The 22580-nt window shown below is 45.0% G+C and overlaps 1 protein-coding gene across 2 annotated transcripts in view; it reads left to right on the forward strand.

Moving 5' to 3' along the window:
- ACTR6 (actin related protein 6) overlaps nt 1-22580 on the forward strand; it is a 306657-nt gene that overhangs the window by 153187 nt on the left and 130890 nt on the right. For both annotated transcript variants that reach the window (XM_086920320.1, XM_086920322.1), the window contains exon 6: nt 11667-11723. In XM_086920320.1, coding sequence (XP_086776446.1) covers nt 11667-11723 — 57 coding nt within the window. The remainder of the gene's footprint in view (nt 1-11666; nt 11724-22580) is intronic.

Here is a 22580-nt window from a genome sequence, read left to right on the forward strand (position 1 = left end):
GATTTTGAAGAGTCGCTCATGAGGTATGACGAATACTAGAAACCAAGAATACAGTATCTTTGACCCTATATACCTTAAGTTCGACCACCTCATTCCTTTATATTTCAAAACATCCTAACATAAGAATAGGAGAAGCTATTAGCCCTAATGTTTGTCGACGACAAACTCCTTCTTTCTAAGTCGCCCATGGGCATCCAAAAGATTCTAGATAAATTTAGCAATTTCTGTGTTCAGAGTGGATTGGAAATAAAAGTGAACAAATATTTGTTATGATAATTAATCTATGTCGCGCAACACTACCAAACCGTAAATTAATGGGAGTCTTTTAGAGCAGGTACACACATTTGAGTACCTTGGGATTACACTGTGTGAGTGGATGGATTGGGCAGCTCATATGACCAAACGTAGACTCAAATTGGAACAACACACTGGAAGGTTGTTAAGTGTTCCGGGGGGTTATTTTTTAAACCAGCCTACCCGGCAATTCAGATCTACACACATCAGGCGTTGGGTACTGCCTTTGATGTAGAAGAGCTTTGGGGACACTAAGCCGATAATGCCTTAGTCCTAGTAGAGAATCATTTACTGAGGCTGTTGATGAATCTCCCAGTTAGCTCACCGTTAGTACTGTTACGACTAGACATGGGGGCTAGGCCTGTCCCAGAGGGGATTGCTATTAGGTCCTTATTTTCTGGAGAAGAGTCTGGGTAATGCCCCGCCTGATTTCCTATAGACAAAGTCTGTAAGAGATACTTGGAACATAGGGGGTGGGCAACCTACCATAGACACGTAAAAGAAACTCTGAGAAGCATCGGGGAAGAAAATTGCTGGGATGACCCCGGGAGGGCCTGTACCCACATTTCTAAAGCTGAACTCAAACTGAACTACACACACTTTTAACTGAGCGCCCTCCTAGCCAGCTAAACACTGGCCATAATATCAAGCAGATTTATTCAGTCAAAGAACGTAGACCACGCAGAAGAATTCTAGACTAAATCGAACCCACCTTGGCCAGAAAACTCTATGTGCAATTTAGATATGGGACCTTACCACTGCGCACACTCACTCACAAGTGGGCAAGCTCTAGTGCCAAAGAGATGGCATGTTCATCTTGCATATTGACTGGTAAAACTGAGGTCCATGCCCTTCTTTTTCTGCCCAGAATATAACTGGGTCAGGACCTAATGGTTAATTCCCATATGTAGAAACCTAGGGACTACACAGCATCTGGAGGCGTATAGAATCCTTAAAACAGACACTGGGAAAAACATAGTATTTACAGTTGCACATTATCTTTTTTTCAGTGTGGTGTATTTGGCGCAAATATGTTTTACTAGGTGCTGGAAGACAAACCTTTACACCGTCAAATTCGCTGAGTACAGTGGTATGCTCTAATTTGAGTCCCTCATGTTGTTAAATGAAGCAATAAATTAGACTACTTTTTTAGTCGTTTAAATGTTTCAAGTGTAATTGACTAATGACATCAATAGTATCCAATATTATATTATATGTCCAGTGTATGCCACCGAGTGTTTATTTTTTTTTATAGCGCGAACTCGACCGGAAGGTATTGGAGCTCTTTACATGAGCACCGTATTCACATTACACATTCAGGCACGGGGAGATTAAGTGATTTGCCCAGAATCACAGGATGTGGGCGCGACCTTGAGGCTTGAACCCTGGTTTCCGGCACCAGCACCAATATGAATACCTTTACCAGTTTGGTGACCGCTGTTTCTACTCAAATAGTTTTATCATTATTTTTGTTAGTCGATGACTGTATGTTTTATTATATGTACTGTCATGTTTTAGATATTTTTTTGTCCATCTTTTATGGCTTAATGCCGAAATAAGGAGTATGATGATAAATCCTTTATAACCAAATTCCCGTTATTGCCACGAGGCTTAAACTCACTAGAAGATATTGTTGATGTCTACTTAATGCAAAATGTACTTGTTATTTTATTTTACTGGATTGTTTTTGTATTTCTCCGATGTCATTGTCTGGGTCTTAAACCAATTTGTATCAAATATGGCACTTTATTGTCAGAGCTTTCAAAATATTTAATAGTAGAAATGAGTTTCATGGATGTGGCAATAGCTCTTGAATGTCATTTAATAGCTATAAATGTGTATGATATTTAAATTGCAATGTTTTATTTCTTTTAATGGGAAACTGTCACATGTTGGAATTTAGTTTTACCTCAAATGCATGACAGATAGTGATATAAATTAACATCTATTTACTACAACTAAGAGTAGGTTGTAGCAGGGTACAAAGTGCAGAAAACCACTGTAATGGTGAATAATGGAGAACGCATTGTGTAGCTTTGGTATTCGGAGAGGACCATGACTGGGTTGACAACTGACTCCCCTGCTGTTTGCTGTTATAAAGAAGCCTTTTGCAGGGCAAGCGTGCAAGAGTAGGTCAAAATCAGAGTCATATAGGCAAAGTCATAAACATTCATATATGTAGATGCTGCTTTAGTGACCAATTCAGTGTTTTCTTTGCCTTGGGTGATGGAGAAATTTGAGATATTTGGCAGGGCATCTGAGTTCAAAGTAAATTTTCAGAAGCTACCCAGGAGTTTGCACAGAACATTAACCTAACCTTTCAGTTTCCATAGGCAAGAGTTATACTTGTGGAATTTGTGAGTGCCTTCTGGGTTTGGCAGAATTGTGGTTATAAAAATGGCAATGCTGCCTAGGATATTGATCCTATTCCACGTGCTGCCATTGCCGTTCCAAGCACTAGAGATTAAACCAGTACTAGATTAATGTGTGTTGGTTGGAAAGAAATGCATTGAGCTAAGCCACTCTGATGGAAAGCGTTGGAGGAAACAGGCCTGACCCATGCCAGCTTCTTGAGATATCTCGAAGTGACCCAATTGTCCTTTATGCTGGAATGAGACAAAAATAAGAGACAGAAAAAACTGTGGTGTTTTATGGACCAGACAATCGCATATACAGCTGTTTGGAACATTATATGGTTAGAAAAAGGCATAGGCTGTACTCTATACTTGTAACAAAGGCTGCTCTGGAGGTATGAGACATAGTTTTCTCGCCCGTATTAAGCAACCAAGAATTCACACCAGTGTTAGATGTAAGTGCATTTTTCTGAATGATACCCTATGTTACAAAAGGTTAGGACATCTGTTTGATGAGATTGTGATTACATCATTTGTAAGCCTCAAAAGTACATTTGACCCAGCAGATAAATATCTAATTACTTGCAGATGTGAGACTGGGCATTACAGCCATTGATTAAACTTTCATGGTGAGGCGAGAAATGACTTGTTATGAAAGACAATAGAAAATTGTTTCAGACATCTAAAAACTCTTTGAACAACCAGGAAAGGTGGCGAAAACATCCAGCCAAAAAGATGGGAGGATAAGATAAAGCGCTTTGATATTGTGGAGGAGTTGGAAGACCTTTGTGTACCTGGTCATGTATTTTGGCTATGAACACAATGGGAAAGGAAGCTATTGCCAAATTAGCCCTCCATTGGTTTTACACTTCTGCCTGGCTTCTTCATGACACTGTGGCATTGTGTGCAGTGAAACCGACTTTTGGGGATAGCAAGGGTCCTATACGTTAGTGTTAACGCCAAATTTGGGAAATACTGGTCATTGAGAAGCTCTTTACGCCCCCTGATAGAAACCTTGAAACTTTGAGGCTGATTGGTCACTGGATCTTACCTATTTGTCTTCTGAATTCTGAGAACAGTAGTGTCCTATGTATCTTAAAGTGCTGAAAATCATCTTACCAAAGCAATCTCAAGTGTTACAACACTGCTGTGAATCCTGACTTGGGTATATCGCAACAAAAAGGGTCAGCAGCACAGCTGGGTGTGTATTTTGAATGATACAGTAGAGTTTTCACTGGTTATTTTGGGGCTGGGAGACAGTAGGAAGTAGAGCGAAATGTTGATTGTTTACCCAGCATTTAATTACAGAAACGTTTCTTTCTGCCCAGTAGATGTAGGTGATGATATGTACATTAGTTAATATTCAATAAAAAACTACTCAATCCTAAAAAAATGCAGGTAAATACCCATTTGTAAATGTACATTGTGAAGGAAAGTGATTTATTTATTGGGGTGTTAGTAATAATATCATTAACCGGTTGGGTCCAGGCAAAGGTTTTAATAATTTAAACTTGAACTCGACCCCTGGTAGCTATGGCTGAGAGCAGGCACGACTACGTTAAAAAATGTGTAAAGGTTTTAAGTTAAAGTAGTAAACAAATGCAACACAATTACAATCCATCACCAATTTATCAAAATAGGAAAAGATTTAATAAACAAAGTGACAACATAACAGCAACAATCCCGTAATGGTAACTGGAGATATACATTTCTAAAGATTTAAGGAGCAAAGGGGTAAGAAAAAGTAAAGTGAAAGTGGCAATAAAAAGTACTGTTTGTGAATGACGGAACCCTGGCACGATATCAGGCCGATCGCGATGGAGCTTGGGTCAACTACGCCAAGAAAGTTCGTCACAGCCAAAAATGTTACCTTCCAGGTTGGTCTATTAAATGGAAGTTGAAATCCTCCAGTGGGATAGGTTGCAGACTGTATCTGAGTAAGTCTTCTCGATGATCAGTAGCTATTTCACAAGTTCCCACGGAAGCCTTTGGTTTTGGTGAGAAAAGTTCAGAGTAGGAAAAGTTCAGATTTCATGTCCAGGGTAGTTCTCTCGATCTGATACTTTTGTTACCTTCACCCAGTCAATATTTTTATGTTTGGACTTTTTTGGAGCTTAGAATCCTCCAGCAGGACAAGCTGCGGGCTGTATCCAGAAAGCTCATCCCAGAGTTGGATAGACTTTTCACGAGGCTCCACTGAAAACTTTTTTTGAGCTGCGGAGACTCTCTGAGAGTGACCAGCTTGATTCTTTTGCCCAGTGAGGTTTTGCCTTTGGCAGATTAACTTGGGTGGTTGGTTCCGGTCCTCCATAGGTCTGAAAAGCCTGAAGGTGTCTAATGTCATACTCTTAAGTTTTCAGAGGTTGGAGAAGTCCAGTTGGAAACAGTTAAGCGTCCCAGGCCATCAAGCACAGCACTTAAGGGTTAGAACTTACCCCAGCAGTGGCCACCAACAGAGTCCAGTCCACGTCCAGTTGCAGCTGGTCAGATTGGCACCTCTGGAAAAGGGCCTAATACAGGTGGGTGTGTTCCTGTAGCTAGACAGTGTGTCAGTCAGCTGATCCCTTGATACCATATTTTGTCCTGGGTACAACTGGGAGCAGCTCCCACCCTTCAGGCCTCCTCATAGGTCTGAAACACCATTTACACTCAAGTCAATGGCTGCCTTGTTTAGTTGGTCCATAGAGGGCTATTGTTTAGATCATGCTTTTTGATGAATAGCATACTTCTTCTTTAAGTGCCTAAAATGTCCAACTTTGCTCTATAGTTGTTATTAAATACATCCAGTCGTTCAATTGGGCTACTATTATAGTCTGTTGCAGATGACTACACCTTTTGCTAAAGGCACTCAATATGAGCTCCAGGTAAGTGCCTATAACAAGGGAGAGAGCCTTTTAACAACTGGCGGAGTCCAAGGCAGGAGAACTATAGTGCAACTAGAACATTCCACACACTGAGGGTAGATTGTTCTAAATGAAAAGGGGTGAAATGAAAGACAAACATTGACATAAGTAGCATAAGGTCTCTAAAAGTCATAATTAGCCCAAAGCCATTCCTTTGTCTTCACTGAAACCATCAAACTTCCAATGCTCTAATTCAGTCATATGGTTTTCAGAAAGCGGGAGGGCATTAAAAACATCTAAATGCATAACTTTCTCACCCGGTATTTGTCCCCAGTCCCTGTAACAGCGCCAGAGATAGCATTGCATATGCCTAGGTATCTGGCAGTGGGTTACTTGGACTGTGTGCACAACTGAGAAATCGAGTCCGGCATGGAGATGAGGGCATTTTAGACTGAGTTATTCCCCATTCTTTCATCTCTCTGACTAATTCAGGTGGAACGTGTACACCATATTTTTTTTATTTTATGTAAATATTTTGCTTTTAACTAGAGCACCATTCTTCCAAATAAATATACACAATTTCCAATCTTACTGAAGGGGAGGGCTGCATCTCAGTTTCAGGACATCAGAGTGTGTGGCCCTGAGCAAAATGGGAAGGAGCGACTCAACCAGCTATTTGTAATTAAAAGGTTCCCTTGTGTTTAAAAAAAAATACAACGCAGAGGCACTTTCAATGCTCATTACATCCGATTACAGTTTCAGATCTGAACGTGTGCAAAATTAGAAAGTAGCATAGGTAGAAAATATAACAAGAAGTACCCTGATTTAATTTAGATTTTTGACAAAATTGACTCCCAACAGCTGAAAGAGCTGCTCTGTGTCAATGCAACAAAAGTAAAAGTTCAAGAATCTGCTACCGCCAAAGGCAATAATATTTAATTCAGTGGTACAAATGGTCAATATGTACCGTACATAGAATAAACAAACGATTCCAACCAAAATGTACCGCTCTTAATGCCCTCGCTACTACTCCTTCTCTTTTGTTACCCTCTTCTCATCTCTCCTCCTCTCTCCTCTCCTTTCCCTTATTCTCTTTCTTCATCACAGTCGAGCATTTATTGGTGTCGGTGGGGGGATTTACTTCATCTGCCTCTTTTTCACTTGTAGGCTTCCATGGGGTGATAAACCCCTTTAAACATCTGGAAAAGTGTATACATACTTTTTTACTGGTTTGTACAGGGTTGTTCTTTGTTGGAAATAGGAGATCATTCCTGCTCCTCTTGGCACTCTTCTTCTCTGCATTAGCTAGTGTTTGGTTACTATATCCCCTGTTTCTGAGTCTCATAAAGAGTTCCTCTTTTGAATCCTTGTGGTCCACCTCCCTGCTGCAGTTACGTGTCATCCTAAGGCATTCTGCATAAGGTATAGATTCCTTAAGTTTTGTCGGGTGGAAGCTCTGGACGTGCAAAATTTCGTTACCAGCTGTGGGTTTTCTATATGCTGGTTTGTATTCTGTTGTTGGCCACAAAAAGTTCTAAATCTAAGAACTGGTTGGTTGTTGTGCTTGTTGTGCAAGTGAATGCGAGGTTTAAACTGTTATTATTAATTTCAGAGGCAAACTTCGTAGCACTTTAACATGAGCCTCGCCATAGAATAAAAATATCATCTATGAATCTTTTGTATATCACCACATTTTCTGTCATCGCCTGTTGTTGTGTAACCAAGAGTACTTGCTCCTTCCACCAGCCCATATGCAAATTAGCATAGCTGGGGGAGAAGCAAGTACCCATGGCAGAACCCTGTATCTGCTTGTAATGCAGTCTATCAAAAATGAAGGTGTAGTTTGTAAGTCACCATTCTGCCATCTCTAGAAGCATGCATGTGTGTTGGTGCAGTGTTATTGGTCACTTGCCTAGGTAGTATTGCAGGGCCCTTAGACCATCGGTGTGTCTGATGCTTGTGTACAATGTTTGAACATCAAGGGTCATAAACACATACTTTTCATTCCAATCACAGTCATATATTTTAGTAAGAAAGTCTCCTGTGTCTTTCGATGAACGCAGGTAAATCACGAACATATGGTTGTAAGAAAAAGTCAATGAATATACTTGTATTTTCAAAAAGGCATCGTATGTATGTATGTGTATATATATGTGTGTATATATATATATGTATGTATGTATATTATCTACTGGCGGTCGCCAGTAGGTAGTTATAGTTAGGATTTTTTTCAATGCAAAATCTCAAAATTCTATTGTAAGTAACTTTGGCGCCAGTTGACGAATCTGCCTGAAAAGCTCCTCAAATTTGCCTCGCGGAGCTCTGGTCCTTCCTAGAAAGTTTGGGGGGGGATTCGTCAAGCGGGGGCCGAGATAAAAGGGGGTCCCAAAACGTGTTTTCCTCATGTTAATTTCCATAGGGCGGTCAACCTCACTTTTAGCCTGAACGGCTGAATGGATTTCCACCAAACTTGGCAAAATTGTAGGGACTGGTAGCCCGATGTGCTTTTGCTATGTCTCAAGATATGTGCTCCAGTGGTTTTCGAGTAATTTAGGTTCAAAAAAATATATATATCTATGGCAGCGCCCCGGTAAGCGCACCGGGGAGCGCTCTGGGCGCGCCACCCTAGGTGCGCACGGAAAGCTGCTTGGCTCTCGGGTGTCTGTAAACATTCGAAACATTCCGGAGCGGCCGCCATCTTGTGTCTCGGTAGGATCGAGACAGAAGAGGTGGGAAAAACAAAGGGGGAAATGACCATAAGGGGGCAGAGTAGACCCCCCTTGACCCCCTAGGTTTGATGTGGGGGCTATAAAAGGGCCCCGGGGGGTGAAAAAAATGTTTTTTTTTTATTTGCGCGAGGGGAGCGCCCGGTACGTGCACCGGGGAGCGGACCGGGAAGCGTGCCATGGGGAAAAATGAATGATAGAGTTTTAAAAAAATTTAGCCTTTTTTTTTTAGAAATTGGAGGTAGTTCTAAAAAGAACTGTTTTTTTCTTCTTTTTGTTGTTTTATATTTTTTTTAATGTTTTTTGAACATTTTGTACTTTTTTTTGGCTTTTATGAACTATTTTGTATTTTTTTTGGTTAATTTTAATGGAAGAAACAAAAAACAGGGAATTGAAAATGGCTCAACAGGAGCAAAAAAAAATCAGGTAAAAATTAGGGTTTTTGGGAGCAGTTGTGGTTGTCACCAGCAAGGAGGATGAGCTTTAGGCTCTGCTCACCATAGGAGATGGTCTTACCACAAAAAATACAGGTGACCCTAAATTCTCCAAATCGTGGTTGAATGCAAGGGATTGTCTCCCTTGTCTCTGGTCCCGATGGAGTGGGTTGTTTTCGTTTGGAGGTGCTGGGTGTAGATTGGGGAGGGTTGTTGGCTAGTTCCCTCATCTCTGCGGCAGCATAGTTGTTAGGATGCTTGCGCTGCATGTGCCTTATCATGGTATTGTTCCCAAATGAATATTTTTTATTTGGGTTACCCCTTGAGAGTTCCATGTCACAGATAAGGCAAGTCACCTTTGCCGCATTCACTTTCTTTTTTCCCTCAGGGATGGAAAAAAACTCCCATACAATGTGTGGCTTGGGTTGGTATGGGGTATTGTGTTCTTCCAGCCACCTCCTCCTCGTCCCCTCCTCCTCCCCTCCTCCTCTTCCTCCTCCTCATCTTCTTCTTGACCACCAATGTGATGTTGTGGTGGTCCTCTTGGTGGTGGTGGTGGTGGTGGTGGTGCAGATGCTCCAGCTGATGCTGCAACTGTAGCCATTTCAAAGTACAAAATATACCTAAAAGATTTCAAAACAGGTCTTCCTCAGTCAAAGGACAAAGTCAGAATAAGGAAAAAAGGTGGGGTCTTTCATCATTTGGAAAAAAAAAATGTCCTGAACCAATGAGAAGTGTTATTTTCAGGTCACAAGACTAGGGATTTCATCATTATGAAACCAAAACTGTTCTGCACCAATTAAGTGTTATTTTCAGGTCACATGACTCGACGCGCTTATGCGACGCGCGCCCCGGGTCGCGTCGCGTAAGCGCGTCGGATGTTTATGTTGCGCGATCGTATTCGCTCGAGTGCTTCTGGGTGCGCTTACGCTGTGCGTATCACGTGGACGCGGCTACGCGATACGTCACGATGATGTTTTCGTTCGCGGCAATAGCGCTAACGGGACGCTCTCCAGAGCGCGCCCTGGGGCACTTCAAAAGACTACGCTTTCCGGGGCGCTCACCGGGGCACGTCCCGGGAGCGCTCCAGGGCAAAAAAAAAAATATATACATTAAAAAAATTGTTTTAAATACAAATATAATATAGGATTCATTCATTTTCAAAAATATTACATTTCATAGCTATAGACATTTGCTATTAACAAAATTTTGAAATTTACAGAAAAAAACATAGGTTTGGGGCCTTATATATAGTTAGGAATTAGCATTTGAAAAACCTCTGAAATTCACTGAAAAAACCATAGGTTTCACACCAGTTATAGTTAGGAATTAGCATTTAAAAACCCTATTAAATTCACTGAAAAAACCATAGGTTTCACACCAGTTATAGTTAGCTGGAAATTTTACTGACATAAAACCATTGAAATTCCCACGTTATAGTTAGTTGGACTTACTATAACTTACGCGCCTGCAATGCACTACTGATGACGTCACATATTACATCACTCATGACATGGTCAGTGACATCACTCATGACATCACTGATGACACCATCCAGTGAATGTGTGTCTTTCTGAAATATCAATATGTTTTATATATGTATTTGTAAAGGTCGATGGACGAATAAATGTTTAAATAAGTGTGTAAATGGATGTTTATTTTTAATAAAATATTGATTGGTTAACTGGCTTATAAAGTGTATCTTAGTGAATACATATATTAGCGAGTAATTTTTAAATATTTTAAATATATATATCAGTGTTTCACTTTGTGTATAAGTGGCTGCATGGGTTGGTGTCTGACTCACTGTTTGTATGTGTTTTTAAGACAGCGTATGTGCAGGACTCTATGGGTGGATGAGTGTGAATATGTGTGTGTTAGTGAGTGAATGCCTGCCTCACTAGTGTTTTTATGAGTAACTACATATGTTTTAATCTAGTATATGTGAGTATTGATGTATATAAGTGAGTATATGCGAGAGTGAGAGATTGAAAGAGTTCCTGTTTAAATAAGTATGTGTTTCTATAAGTGATTGTTTAAGAGAGTAAGTATGTGTAAGTTTCCTTAGAAGTAATGTACTAGTTTGTGTATAGCTGTATATGCAAATAAATGGATGTTCAATAGTTTATTTGCATGTGTGAGTATGTGTGTGAGTAACTTTTGGATGACTGTCGGTGTGTAACAGGATGTATATGTGTATCACTACATATGATGAGTGAGTATATGTATGAGTGACTATATAGAACTGTTGCTGAATGAGAGGATGTGTATATAGATGGTGGAATTACTGAATTGGTTGTTGTAACTGGTATGGGTAGTTAGTTTCTATTTTTGAATATGTGTTTCAAGGGTTACATTACACCCAAAGGAGGTCTGTCAGTCTGTCACAAGGATGGTGTCATCAGTGATGTCATGAGTGATGTCACTGACCATGTCATGAGTGATGTAATATGTGACGTCATCAGCAGTGCATTGCAGGCCCGCAAGTTATAGTGAGTCCAACTAACTATAACGTGGGAATTTCAATGGTTTTATGTCAGTAAAATTTCCAGCTAACTATAACTGGTGTGAAACCTATGTTTTTTCAGTGAATATATATGTATATATATATATATATATATATATATATATATGTATGTATATGTGTATATATACTTACTTCGTTTTTTTTAAGAGTAGTGCCAGTCTGTTTCCGCTTCAAAACATTAATACAGGCCATAAGAAATCAATATTAGAAATGTATGCCCTAACCACGCCCCTTCCAAATACCGATTCAGTATGTTTTTCTAAACCCATTTAGCCATTAGTTAACGTCTTGCCAGATCACTAAATGGGTTTAGAACATTCAAAAAACACCTACCCTGGGATTTACTGAATCACAAGGTTTGTGACAAGGGAATCCGTTTGTACGCCTGGCCCTATGTGTGTTGCAAGGTGGTAGGCGCCAATGAGGTTGAGAGTTGGCAGTTGTCTCTGAGAGTACTAACCATCTACTTTCTACCCATTACTTTGTAGGATCAACGTGGGTGGAAAACTGCTAACAAATCATTTGAAGGAAATTATATCTTACAGGTAAAATATGTACTCTGATGCTGGGAATATCATGTATTTGTTTTTTTATATAAAAGGATCACTTGTTATGTTGGCATTTTGATAATAAATTCTGTTTTACAGCCTAAAAATAAAAGACCTATATATTTTAGTTATTTAAAAAAAAAAATCTTTTTATTAGCAGGATAAATTAAGGCAGTCATGACAGGTTGAGCATGTTTGCATTTTTCTCATTGCTTATGTGCATACAATCGTCTTTTCCTTCAGTAGTTAACCATTTTCATTTTATAAAGTCCAAAACATTCCCAATACAACACCCCCCTCCCTTACCCTCCCTCCCTCGGCACTTACATAATTCACACTCGGACACTCATGGTTCCTGGCCCCCTCTACATATTCACATTGCTCGTCGTGAACCCGCTGCAACCTTACATAGGACTATACATAAATCTTTTTGTATATTGTATCTGTCCCGTGCACCCAGAGGTACTCACAACACTCATAGCATGTTCGGTCCTAGCCAATGAAAGGGCACTATATCCCATATGTATATCATCACATCTTTTATCCTACAGCTACAGAATGGTCAGACGCATCATCCTCGCCTGCCTCCAATGACCCCAGTAACGTGTTCCAATCCAATGATATGGGGGTCTTTCTGAGTCCCCTACGCTCTTCGCGCTGCAATGTCATACTCTCAGCCTTCCCCAATGCACCACCTCCGCCCTCCACGTCTCAGGATCTGGTGGCCTAGGCGATTTCCACTTCATGGTTATGGTGCGTTTCGCGAGAAGCAAGGCTAGATCAGTGAAACGTGTGCCTACGCTCTTCTTTCGTTCTACAGGGCCCAACCCCAATATGGTATACTCCAGTGCGGTGTATGGTTTAGCGGGAACTAGTCTGGCCAAGTCCTCCTGTACTGTCGTCCAGAAATATCCCAGTTTTGGGCAAATCCTTAACATATGTATTAGTCGTGCGTCATCCGCGCCGCACTGGGGACATGCATCAGCTGTGTTGGGGAACATTGTGTGTAGGCGATGGGGTGTCAGGTACGCCCTATGTAGAATCATAAGCTGTATGAATTTGAATTTCGGGTTTCTTGATACCTTCTTAGGGTATTTAAGAATTCGGTCCCACTCCTTGTCCCTGACTGGTCTCCCTATATCATGTTCCCATTTGTCTCATAAAGGTTGCAATGAGACAGCCTTGCCCTCTCTTATACCGTGTGTTATCCATCTCGTCAGATGGCTGCCCTATCCCATCAGGTACTGCATTGTGATTAGTGGGTTCGTGGATGGTTCTGCCCCGTCCGGTGCCCATACCTGTGTGATATAGCGCCGCACCCCAGCGTGTAGTAGGAATAGTCCTCCCGATGTGTGGTGTGCATTCCGGAAGTCCTCAAATGCCATAATCCTGCCGTTTGCAAACAGGTCCCCAATCTGTGATATTCCTGCATCGTGCCACTCCGTGAGCAGTGGATTTGAGAGTGGTCTCAGTCCCACTGGGAGTCCTAGTAGTGGTATGGTGGGGGCATAGGAGGACGTGCGGGTCGTATATCTCACCGCCCTCCTCCAGTAGTCAATCGCTAGTCAAAGCAGGGGGGGTGCCGATCTCGGGACCGCCGCTTTTGGTAACAACAGGATGTGGACACTCCCCCTGTTCCACTCCGTCTCCGACATGCCAATTTCGTGCAAGTTGCGCCCCGCCAGCCAATAAGCCAACCATTGCAGTTGACAAGCAAAGTTATATGCTTGGAGATCCGGGACCCCCATACCGCCTGCCTCCGTGGGGAGCTGCAGTTAAATTAAGCTAATACGTCGCCTCCCGGAACCCCAAATCAGCTCCGTTAGTAGGGTATTGAGTGTTTTAAACATGGATGCAGAGACCAACAATGGCAAGCTTGTGAAGTCGTATAGGAGGCGGGGCAGCACCACCATCTTAGAGATGGTCACCCTGCCTGCCACTGATAGCGGCAGTGCAGACAAAATTGCACTTGTTATTTCAGCGCTGTTAGTGCCCTCCCCAGATTGCCATCTAGCATATCCCTTGCCTTTCTGTATAACTGTATCCCAAGGTAACGGAAGGTGGTCTCCGCCACTTGGAAAGTATGCGGTGCGAAGGGCAGTTGAGCTTCCGCCCCAGTGGCAGAGAAGAAAAACCCGTATGACTTGGGTTCACTAATAGTAAGCCCCGATAGTGAGCAGAAGCTTTCAAATATGTCAGGGACGGGGTCCAGCCCCCCTTTCAGATCTCTGAAGTACAGAATGATATCATCTGCATACGCCGACACCACATGGGTCACCCTATCTCTCCGTATGCCCCTGTGCTGTGCAGACCCGCAAAGTTTACATAGCAATGGCTCTAGTGCCAATATAAATAATAGCGGGGACAGTGGACACCCCTGCCTTGTACCCTTCGCTATGTCCAAATGCGCCGAGATGCATCTATTTGTGCGGACCCGGGCTGTTGGGCGGGAGTAAAGCAGCAGGACCCATTCAATATACTCGGGTGGTATTCCGAAACTTGCGAGAGCTGCAAACATGTAGTCCCATCTAATAGAATCAAAAGCCTGCTTCAGATCCAGGGAAACACAACCCTCCGAATCCAACTGCCCTGGCCCGCCCAGCATGAATTGACTGAGCTGTCTTACATTCATAGCAGTGCTCCTGCCCGGTACGAAACCACACTGGTCTGGGTGTATCAGCTTCGGAATATACTGGCCAGCCTCGTCGCAAGGATTTTACTCAATATTTTATAATCTGTGTTCAATAAAGACAGAGGTCTATAGTTTGCCAGGTGTAAGCCGTCCCTGCCCGGTTTCAGTAGTGACACTATTAGAGCCTGGAGCGATGACTGTGGAAGGCCCCGTGTTCGCAGCGCCTCCCGGTATACCACAAGGAGTCGCGGTGCCAGGAGGTCAATAAAGGTTCCATAAAATTCCGCGGGAAGGCCATCCGTGCCTGGGGCCTTTTTCCGCGGAAGCGCTCGTATGGCCTGGCGTATCTCCACAACCGTGATCGGGCGTGATAGCTCTTCGCTTTGGCGGTCTTCAAGTCGTGGCAATATATATTTTAGTTCTTAAGTAAAGTTTTGCCTTTTTATTGAAAATAAGGCATGTCAGTCTTTTTTGTATGAGGTAAGTGGAATACGTGCTGTGTGTCAGAATAGTACTGTATTTGTTCATTTGTCTCTCATCTCTGTTAAGCTCTTTATCGTAAAATCACAGAAACTTAAAGCACCTTTCATCATAAGATCTGACTGGAGCATTTACATCTGGATATCCAACTAGGATGCTTAGAGTATCCTAAAACTTCTGTGGTTTTTGTATCATTAATCTGTGGTGGGACAATGACAGATGACTGCAAGATCGTCAGTGGGGCTGGGGAAGCAACCAAAAGCTACCTGAGACATACCTGGGGGCGTAGCCTCTGACAGACTTTTAGCAGTACTGGCAGGAATGGGGCTGTTAGAACGAAATACCCAAGGAGAGGCAAGTGTATATTTTTGCTGATAAGTAGAAATGTGCGCAACTGGTAGGAAGTGTAGATCTGAAAAAGAAGGGACCTGGTGCATAGAGTGTACCCCTTTCTGGGTGGTGGTAGTGTTACAAAATCTACATCTAGCAGTAACTAGCTTGTTACCTTGTTTTTTTTTGGTGGGTATGGGCCAATATCAAGTGCTGTTCCTCATTTGATAATGCCAGATTGTGTTCTTCCTGTGGTACAACACAGAAATAAATGCTTTACTAATGCACCAATTGGTTATTTCTATCCATCACAGTTAGTGGTGTTGGCAGGGAAAGTTGTTTATCACTGTAGATGTTCATTGTGGATATCTACATGCAAGTCCTGAACTTAGACTATCTTTACAGCTGTGCGGTGACCCGGATCACTTTGTTTGATAGAGAAATCCTAATTACTGGTGACTCCTGAACAATATATATATATTTTTTTAATATATTTCTTTTTTTTTAAACAAAACAAACAGCGCAGTACAAGGGGGGGGAGGGCCTCCACAGAAGCGTAGTCCCAGAGCAATGCATATATTTTCTTGCCAACACCCGATCTTGTCTCCCTCACTCCCCTTGGTTCTCGTAAACCAATGTCCCCAACACATATCATTACACTGTGATCCCACATATTCAATGGGGTCTAGAACAGGCAGTTGCCAGTGATCACAAGGGCAACGCATTGTCTGGCCTCTGTGGTGGGGACCCTTGCAAGGTGAAAGCCTCTGACTGTTGCGAGTCTTCCCCTATATCAAGCCCAAAGTGTCAATCAATCAATCAAGTATTTGTAGAGCGCACTACTCACCCGTGAGGATCTCAAGGCGCTAAGGGGTGGGGGGAAGCAATTGGTCGAACAGCCAGGTCTTGAGACGTCTCCTGAAGTCCTGAGTGTGGCGCAAGTTGGCGTGGAGGATGTTCCATGTCCTTCCAGCGAGGTGGGGGATTGATCTGCCACCGTTGGTCGTTCGGCAGATGCGTGGGGCGGTGGCGAGTGTTAAGTCGGTGGAGCAAAGCTGGCGGTTCAAGTGTAGGACAGTTGTTGGTTGAGGTATGCTGGTCCGGCGTCGTGGAGTGCTTTTTGAGCGTGGGTGAGGAGTTTGAAGGTGATCCCCTTGTTGACCGGTAGCCAGTGCAGATCTCTTAGGTGGGTGGTGATGTGGCTGTGGCGGGGGAGTCCAAGGATGAGGCGTGCGGAGGTGTTCTGTAAGCATTGGAGTCTCTTCTGGAGTGTAATCGAGGTTCCTGCGTAGAGGGCATTACCGTAGTCAAGCCTGCTGCTGACGCGATCTTGGATGACCGTTCTCCTGGTTTCGTTGGGGATCCAACTGTAGATCTTGTGGAGCTTTCGGAGGGTGTTGAAGCAGGAGGAGGTGCCAGTGTTGACTTGCTGGGTCATAGAGAGCATTGAGTCCAGAATGAACCCCAGATTGCGTGCGTGATTTGTGGGTGTCGGGGCAGTTCCCAGCGAGGTCGGCCACCAAGAGTTGTCCCATGCGAGGATGAGGTCTGAGTTCTATTTCAGTCGGCTGGTCTTCATACAATCTGCGACGGCCTTCATTCCTTTGTGGAGGTTGGATTTGGCGATGGCCGGGTCTTTGGTGAGGGAGAGGATCAGCTGTGTGTCGTCGGCGTACGAGATGATGTTAAGGTGGTGTGCTCGGACGATATTGGTGAGCATTGCCATGTAGATGTTGAACAGGGTGTGGGGATGGGAACAGACTCACGGACACAGGTACTGCGGGTAAGGATGTTTTTATTGTCTTGAATACTTTTTTATGCTGTATTGCTTTTCTGTAGAATGGTAAAGGAATCTCTCGGCCTCCCTCGGCTCCGGCGGAACGTCTATCCCGATATCTTCTGGGACTTGTAGTCCGGATGTTAGGCACGTCGTCTTCCAGCTCGGGGTCCAGATTGGAGCATGTAATGAGGAAAAGGAAAGAGGTCTTAGGGTGGGGTCCCACTTCACTCACAGGGCTTCAGGGGGGGGGGAAGTGGGGGAGTCACACGTGCACAACAACTATTTTCGGATCGCGTGAAATGGCAATGCCGTGACGTGGTAGGGTAGTGCAGGGGATATTCGTTTGAAGACCTCACGGAGGTTTAGCCCACTTAGGTCCCGCCCAGCCCGCAAAGCGTGACCGTACCTGGGAGAGCCACACTTCCCTAGTTGAAGTGTGGCTGGGCGAAGCGCCTTCTCGGTGGCCTCCCGGCTTGTTGCTGCAGTCGGTCTTTCTCCCTCTGGTCTCTCCTCCGTCCCTCTCTTCCTTCGTCTCGATGTTCCGGTCGTTTCCGCTGTTCCCACTCGTCTCCTCTGGGCTTTCTCCTCCCGCCTTGTCTCCTGGCTCTCCTCCGATGGTCTCGTCTCCGCTCTTCCTCCAGTCGCCTTGTCGAACTCCGAATCTCCACTCCTCGCAGTCTCCACTCTTCCACTCCTCGCCGTTACTCTCCTCGCCACTCCAACCTCCTCCTCCGCCTCCGGGTGATGAACACACCTGTGTGGGTATCTTGTGACCTTTTACCTGGTCAACTGGGGCGTGGCTAGCCTCGGGATATGCCCAGTTAAAGAAACAGTGTTCCTCCGGGTGTTTGTACTCGAGTCCCGGGGTAATCACATCGTTGATCTTCCAGTTCTCGGGTGCTGTTTGAAGAAAGGCAGAGTGTCAATGCAAGTAGAGTCCCCGTTTGCAGCACCCCCGTCGCACAGGGTTAGGCTGAGGGATGTTCCTTGGGGTATGACACAGGTGATCGTGGTGGCTTCGGATCGGAACGGGGGCGGCGGACTCTCTGGGTTCTGCCGGTGAGGAAGGAGGTTATCCAGTCCGGGGTTTTGCCCTGGATCTCTGCGTCTTGAAGGCATGTGCGCAGGGTGTGGTGGCAGATGGTTTCGAAGGCGGCCGAGAGGTCCAGGAGGATGAGGGCCATGGTTACGCTCTTGTCCAGTATGGTCCTGATGTCGTCATTGGCGGCGATGAGGGCGGTCTCAGTGCTAAGGTTGCTGCGGAAGCCGGATTGGGAGGACTTCAGGAAGTCGGTCAGTTGTCTGTTGGCGGTCTTCTCAATTAATTTTGCCGGAAACAGAAGCAGGGAGATGGGTCGGATGTTCGTTCTTGAGGTCCTTTGGGTCTGCCTTGGAATTCTTGAGGAGGGCGTTGATCTCGGCGTGCTTCCAGCTCTCTGGGAAGGTGTCGAAGGAGCTGTTGATGATCTTTTGGAGTTGGGGTGGGATGATGGAGCTTGCCTTGTTGAAGATGTGGCGGGAGCAGGGGTCAGAAGGTAAGCAGGAGTGGATGGTGTTCATGATTTTGAGGGTGTCTTCATCGTTGACTTTGGTCCAGGAGAGCAGAAGGTCGGCGTGTTTGGTGGGTGTTGGGTCGGGGTGTCGGCGCGTGTGGGTTTCGAAGCTGTTGTGGATGTCTGCGATCTTGCGGTGGAAGAAGGTAGCCAGGAAGACGACGTCCAGGGCAGATGAGTCGAGTAGGTCCCACAGTTCGATGGCGTGCTTGTGGACTGAGCAGGTGTTGAGCAGTATGCAGATGAGATGGTTGTGGCCTTCAGTGTTGAGATGGGCAGGACGTGCTGGTGTGCGCTGGCTGGTGTAGCTGCAGCTTCGACAGGTGAAGGGTCCGTGGGTGAGCTTCGGGGTAGCAGGAAGCAGGAGGAATTTCGTCCGGAGTTGAGTGCATGGAGGGTGTTTGCATCGTAGCGGTGACGGGTCTTGTGGAGCTCACTGAGGCCAGGGGGACTGCCGCTGGGCGCGCTCCAGGCGCGGACGGGCACAGACAGCCTTTAGGCGCGCCTTCTGCGCTCCAGCGGCGCGACCGCACAGCGGTCGGCATTTGTAGGGGAGGGGGAGGAACGAGCAGCTGGGAGGCGGTAGCAGGCGGGAAACAAAATGAAAGCGGCAGGAAAACCAAGAAACACTACGAGGAGGCACCAAGAGGAAAGACCTAAAAATAAACGGTAATGGGCACAAATATGATGATACACGCTCACGAAAACAGTACCAAGCATAGTAAAACAAAAGGCTCACACAGGCAAAAACAGGCTGAGGGTGGTCTCGAACCCTACCACAGAGGGCTGGCTGGCTTCAAGGGCAACGCTGATCTCAGCGAAGCTGCCTGGGAGAGTGATGTCCTGGGACCCAGGTCTGAGGACCCACCAGTGTCGTCTCCAGGGGTCCCAAATTTTGTGGAATTTCTTGGGCATCCTCTACTTCAGTAAGTAGTCTGTTCGGTTATCATGTACATGTCCATGCCCTTCCTCTAATACTGAATAGTCGCATTATCTGCCACCCCCCATTTCCTGGCGATGTCTCTCTTTGTGACCACGATCCCCAAGGAAGCGAAAGCCAGTTGCATTCTGGTGATGTCAACCTCGGTCGGTATCCCAAGTATCGCAAACCTGGTTTCCACTGGTAGTGTCACCCCCAGGACGGTGCCTAGTAATCCCAGTATTTGTCCCCAGTAAGTTTAGAATTTAGGACATGGCCAAATTGTATGGTAGAAACAGCCTGTGACCATTGCGCAGGCCAAGCAAAGTGAAGACTCTGCCCTCCCCATTCTATGTAATCTGACTCCATCATAGTATGACAGATGCAGTATCTTTAATTGAATGAGTCGGAGTCTCGTCTTTATAGCCACCTGCCTAGGGTGCATTAGCGCGGCCTCCCAGTTTATATCCTCCATGGCCCCTACCTCACTCTCCCATCACAGCTGAAGTCTCCCTAGCCCGTCGGGAATGTTGTTGTTTATTGTTTTGTAAGTGAATGAGAACGCCTGCTGGGCGAGCTCCTCTTGCAGGAGTCTACCCTCCAAGGGCGCATATTACGGAAGCTGGTCACATGAAACGTTTTCTGCCAGCCATGTGTGGGGCAGCTGGGCATATTTAAGGAATTGTGATTAGCTCATATCATAGTCTTGTTGATGTTTGGCCCACAGTATGAATTCCCCCTTCTCAATTATGTCGCCAATTGTAGAAATCCAGAGGAGGTCCCAGGCCCTGAACACAGTGAGCTTGCGCAGCTCCCTAAAGCAACCCCCTTCCCAAAGCGGGGTGGCCTTCATCACCCGCCCTGTCCAGCCCATGTTCCTAGTCGCCCTCGTCCATCCTTCAGGGTCACCTGAGTTGCGGGTAATGGTAGTGCATATGCATACGAGGCAACATGACCTCCCTTTCAAGTCGGTATGTGGGGTGCTGTCTGTATTTGTGTACCCAGTCATTGATGAGTATCAAATGAAATGCCCAGTAATAAGCCTCAACGTCAGGGAGGGCAATGCCTCAGTTGTATGGATTATGTTGCAATGTTTTGAGTGCGATTCTGGGGTGGCTCCCTTACCACAGTAGTGTTCTGAGTATACCATCGATTTCCATAAAGATGGCATGTGCAAGGGGGTGGTAAGAGTTCTGTAGGGCATGGAGAAGTTGAGGCAAAGTGATCATTTAAAAAATGGCTGCAAGACCCAGGAGGGTAAGGGGGAGATCTCTCCACCGTTCTGCATCTGATCTAAAGTTAGTAAGGACCGGTCCTAAGTTTTCCTTTCTACAGATCTCTGTACAGGGAGTGACATTGGCCGATTGTAAAGAAGTGCGACCCAGCTACGAAAAACCAGCCCTATCCCCACTTTGGCCAGAGTGGCATCAACCCCGTTGGCCAACATAATAAAATCCTATGATTTCACAACTGTGTCGTATGCCGACGACACTCGGGTGCTTATCACCTGTAATTCTGATTTTCTTGAAACCTGTGTCAGATTTAAAAAGTGTTTGATTGACATCAGCAAATGGATGTGTGACAACAAACTCTAACTTAACTACAGCAAAACTGAAATCATTCTGTTTGGTAAGGCTATTGAAGTTTGGTCACAGGATTGGTGGCCCCAAGAACTAGGACCCTGCACCGTTCCTAAGGAGGTGGTACGTGACCTGGGAATCATGATTGATTGTTCTCTTTCCATGAAAACCCACATTAACCAAGTATCCGGTGTTTGCTACGGGATCTTGCATAAACTACGTAAAATTTTTAAATGGCTACCTCTCGAAACCAGAAAGCCTCTGGTGCAAGGCTTAATCATAAGCCGCTTGGACTACGGAAACGCTCTGTTTGCTACCATCAATGAGTGTTTAGTCTCTAAATTACAAACGCTACAGAATGTCGCGGCGAGATGGGTGTTAGGACTACCTCTAGGTCAGCCACTATTCCCAGCCATAAACAAGTGCACTTGGTGACAATCCATCAGAGAAGCCAGTTCAAAATACTAAGCCTGACCCATAAACTTCTTCACAGCACTGGGCCTGCATATCTTGCAAAAAAATTGGTCTGGTATCGTCCTATTACCGTAGATCATTAAGATCCAGTTCAAAATCTCTTCTAGTTCAGCCACTGGCTCGGACATCGCGAAATGGATGTCGATCTTTTTCCTATGTAGCTCCTCTACTTTGGGACAAACTACCCCCTCATCTTCTGTCTATTTCCAACCACCAGGTGTTTTCGAAAAAACTTAAAAACCTGGATTTTCCTCAAATAATTGATGCTACATCAGTCCCAAGTTTCTGTCAAGGTTGTTGTTCTTCACTGCAAAGCGCCCTGAGACCTTACGGTGAATCGTGGGCTATACAAAACCATCTGACTTATGACTTAGGAACAATCAATCAACTGCGTCAAACGCTTCCTCAGCTTCCAATGATGAGAAAACCGGCGGGCTGGTCCGGTCCTGCACCACCATGTACCAATTGTGGGTGCGTCTAAGGTTTAAACAAGTGGATCTGCCCGCCATAAATCCCAATTGGTCCTCATGGACCAGACCCTCAATTACCCCTAGGAGCATGTTGCCAGTATAGTGGCCAAGATTTTGACTTCCAAATTTAACAGAGAAATGGTTGTGTGTGACCCAAATTGATCACTTGGCTTGCCCTCCTTGGGTACAGCCACAATGGTGGCCATCCGTAGGTCCGAAGGGAGAATGCCTTCCTTGTAGGAATCGAGAAAGAGTCGGAGGAGATGAGGGTCCAGGATACTTGCGAATTGTCTGTAAAATTCTGCGGGGAACCCATTGGCATCTTCCAAGGACGTAGTTTTGCTTTCGCATCCAGGACCTCTGCCAACGTTGGTTCTCTCTCTCTCTCCAGGCTTTGTGCCTCCATGTCCCCTAGCAGCGGCGTAGGGATGCCCTCCAGGTATGCCTGGACTTTGGCTTGTGACTTAGACATTTTGGCCCGGTATAGGTCTCTATAATACCCTGCGAAGGCATTGGCAACCCCGTTATCAGTAGATTGGGCGATGCCTTGAGAATCAAACACCTCCCTCACCCATCTGTTCTGTATCTCTCCCCGGCTGATCCAGGCTGGGAGCTTTCCTGCTTTGTCCCCTACCT

The sequence above is a fragment of the Lissotriton vulgaris genome, chromosome 5 (genome assembly GCF_964263255.1).
Source record: "Lissotriton vulgaris chromosome 5, aLisVul1.2, whole genome shotgun sequence".
NCBI lineage: Eukaryota > Metazoa > Chordata > Amphibia > Caudata > Salamandridae > Lissotriton > Lissotriton vulgaris.